Source organism: Malurus melanocephalus, unplaced genomic scaffold, assembly GCF_030028575.1.
Source record: "Malurus melanocephalus ecotype Western Australia unplaced genomic scaffold, MMel_1.1 scaffold_4553, whole genome shotgun sequence".
Lineage (NCBI taxonomy): Eukaryota > Metazoa > Chordata > Aves > Passeriformes > Maluridae > Malurus > Malurus melanocephalus.
This window is the reverse complement of record NW_026627785.1, coordinates 2,312-4,527: the sequence shown is the minus strand read 5'-3', so window position 1 is coordinate 4,527 and position 2,216 is coordinate 2,312. Positions and strand designations below refer to the sequence as shown.

Genomic DNA, 2,216 nt, shown 5'->3' with positions numbered 1-2,216 from the left:
GGAGCCCTCGGCGTCGCGCACGTTGTACTCGCCCTTCTTGCACGCCGTGGTTTTCAGGTAATAGCCGGTGAACGCCGCCAGCGCCAGCGCGGCCACGGCGCCCAGCGCTCCCAGCGCCGCCAGCAGCACCAGCCAGCTCTCTGCGGGGCGGGAGGGACCCGTGACACCGGGGAGGGACCGGGGACGCGGTGATACCGGGCAGGGACCGGCCGCGCCCCCGGGAACGCGGTGACACCGGGATCGTGGTGACACCGGGCACGGGCCGAGCAGGGACCGGAATCGCGGTGACACCGGGAAATACCGGCCACGCTGCCGGGATTCCGGTGACACCGGGCATGGACCGGATCCGCTGGGATCGCGGTGACACCGGGCACGGACCGACCACGCCGCCGGGATGGTGACACCGGGAACGCGGTGACACCGGACACGGACCGGCCACGCCGCCGGGCCGATAACACCGGGCACGGACGGGTCACTCCGCCGGGATGGCGGTGACACGGGGCACGGACCGGGATGGCGGTGACACCGGGCACGGACCGGCCACGCCGCTGGGATGGCGGTGACACCGGGCGGGGATCGGCCAACCCGCCGGGATCGCGGTGATACCGGGAAATACCGGCCACGCCGCCGGGATCGCGGTGACACGGGGCACGGACCGGGAACGGACCGGCCATACCGCCGGGCCGATAACACCGGACAGGGACGGGTCACGCCGCCGGGATCGCGGTGACACCGGGAAATACCGGCCATACCGCCGGGATCGCGGTGACACCGGGCACGGCGCCGGGATGGTGACACCGGGCAGGGACCGGCCACGCCGCCGGGATCGCGGTGACACCGGGAACGGACCGGGAACGGACCGATCGCTCCACCGGGATCCCGGTGACACCGGGCACAGACCGATCACTCCGCCGCCATCGCGGTGCCCCCTCCCCTCCCCTCCGCTCCCCTCTCACCGTCCACCCGCACCACCACGCTGCCGGCCCGCCGGCCGTGCCGGTTGCTCGCCGTGCAGGTGTAGACGCCGCGGTTGGCCGTGGTGGCCGCGGTGACCGTCACCGAGCGGTTGTCGGCGGCCATGCGCAGGTTGGGGGCGGGGGGCAGTGCCCAGCTGTAGGTGGGCGCCGGGACCCCCTCGGCGCCGCAGTCCACGGTGAAGCCGCTGCCGCGGGTGACGTTGGCGGAGGGCAGGACCCGGAGGGTGACACCGGCGGGGCCGTCTGTGCCCGGGTGAGAGCGGCCGGCGCTCAGAATTGACCCAAATCCACCTTTTTCCCCCCAAAAAAAAATCACCCCCCGCACTCACACTCCACGGCCACGGTGACGTTGCGGACGGCGGAGCCGTGAGCGTTGGTGGCCCGGCACTGGTAGGTGCCAGCGTGGGCACGGGTGACATTGGGGGTGGCCCGGGGCGGCTCCGGGCTGGCGCGGGTGACATTGGGGGTGGCCCGGGGCCGGTCCTGGCTGTCGCGACTGTCGCGGGTGACATTAGGGGTGGGTGCGAAGGGGTCGCGACTGTCGCTGTTGTCGCGGGTGTCGCCGAGGTCGGCGCGGGTGACATTGGAGGTGACCCGGAGCCGGTCCTGGCTGTCGCTGATGTCGCTGGTGTCGCTGATGTCTCTGCTGTCTCTGATGTCGCTGCTGTCGCTGCTGTCGCCCAGTTTGGCGCAGGTGACGCGGGGCGGGGGGTTCCCGCTGGCGGTGCAGCCCAACTCGGCCGCGGTCCCCTCCAGCCACAGGCGCCGCTCGGGACAGCCGCGGTCACCGATGCTCGGCCGGTCTGGAGTCACCGGGGGTGGGGACAATGCCGGGTGACCCCCGTGAGGCCACCCCGACCCCCCCGGGATAACCGGGACCCCCCTGAATCCGCCCCGACCCCGCTGGGACCGGGCCAAGCGCAGCCGCGGCGATGCCGGCGGGGACAGCAGCTCCAGCTCCGTCCGATGCCACCCGTCACTGTCCCCGTCACTGTCCCCGTCACTGTCCCATCCCTGTCCCCATTCCCATCCCATCCCCGTCCCTTTCCCCGTCCCTGTCCCATCCCCGTCCCATCCCCGTGTCCATCCCTGTCCCCGTCTCCATCCCAGTCCCATCCCTGTCCCCATCCCATCCCCATCCCCGGTGTCCCCCCGCTGTCCCCGCCGGTCACTCACACTCCACGGTGACAATGACGCTCCTCACGGCCACCCCGTGCCGGTTGGTGGCCCTGCACACGT

At 72.4% G+C, this 2,216-nt stretch overlaps 1 protein-coding gene across 1 annotated transcript in view; it reads right to left on the bottom strand.

Annotated features, from left to right (window-relative positions):
- Positions 1 to 3: 3 nt before the first annotated feature.
- LOC130588357 (intercellular adhesion molecule 5-like) overlaps positions 4 to 2,216 on the bottom strand; it is a gene marked incomplete at both ends in the record, with an annotated part of 4,492 nt that continues 2,279 nt past the window's right edge. The window contains 5 exons of the mRNA XM_057389288.1: positions 4 to 140; positions 957 to 1,220; positions 1,307 to 1,461; positions 1,648 to 1,780; positions 2,154 to 2,213. Of these exons, the coding sequence (XP_057245271.1) occupies positions 4 to 140; positions 957 to 1,220; positions 1,307 to 1,461; positions 1,648 to 1,780; positions 2,154 to 2,213 (749 nt within the window). The remainder of the gene's footprint in view (positions 141 to 956; positions 1,221 to 1,306; positions 1,462 to 1,647; positions 1,781 to 2,153; positions 2,214 to 2,216) is intronic.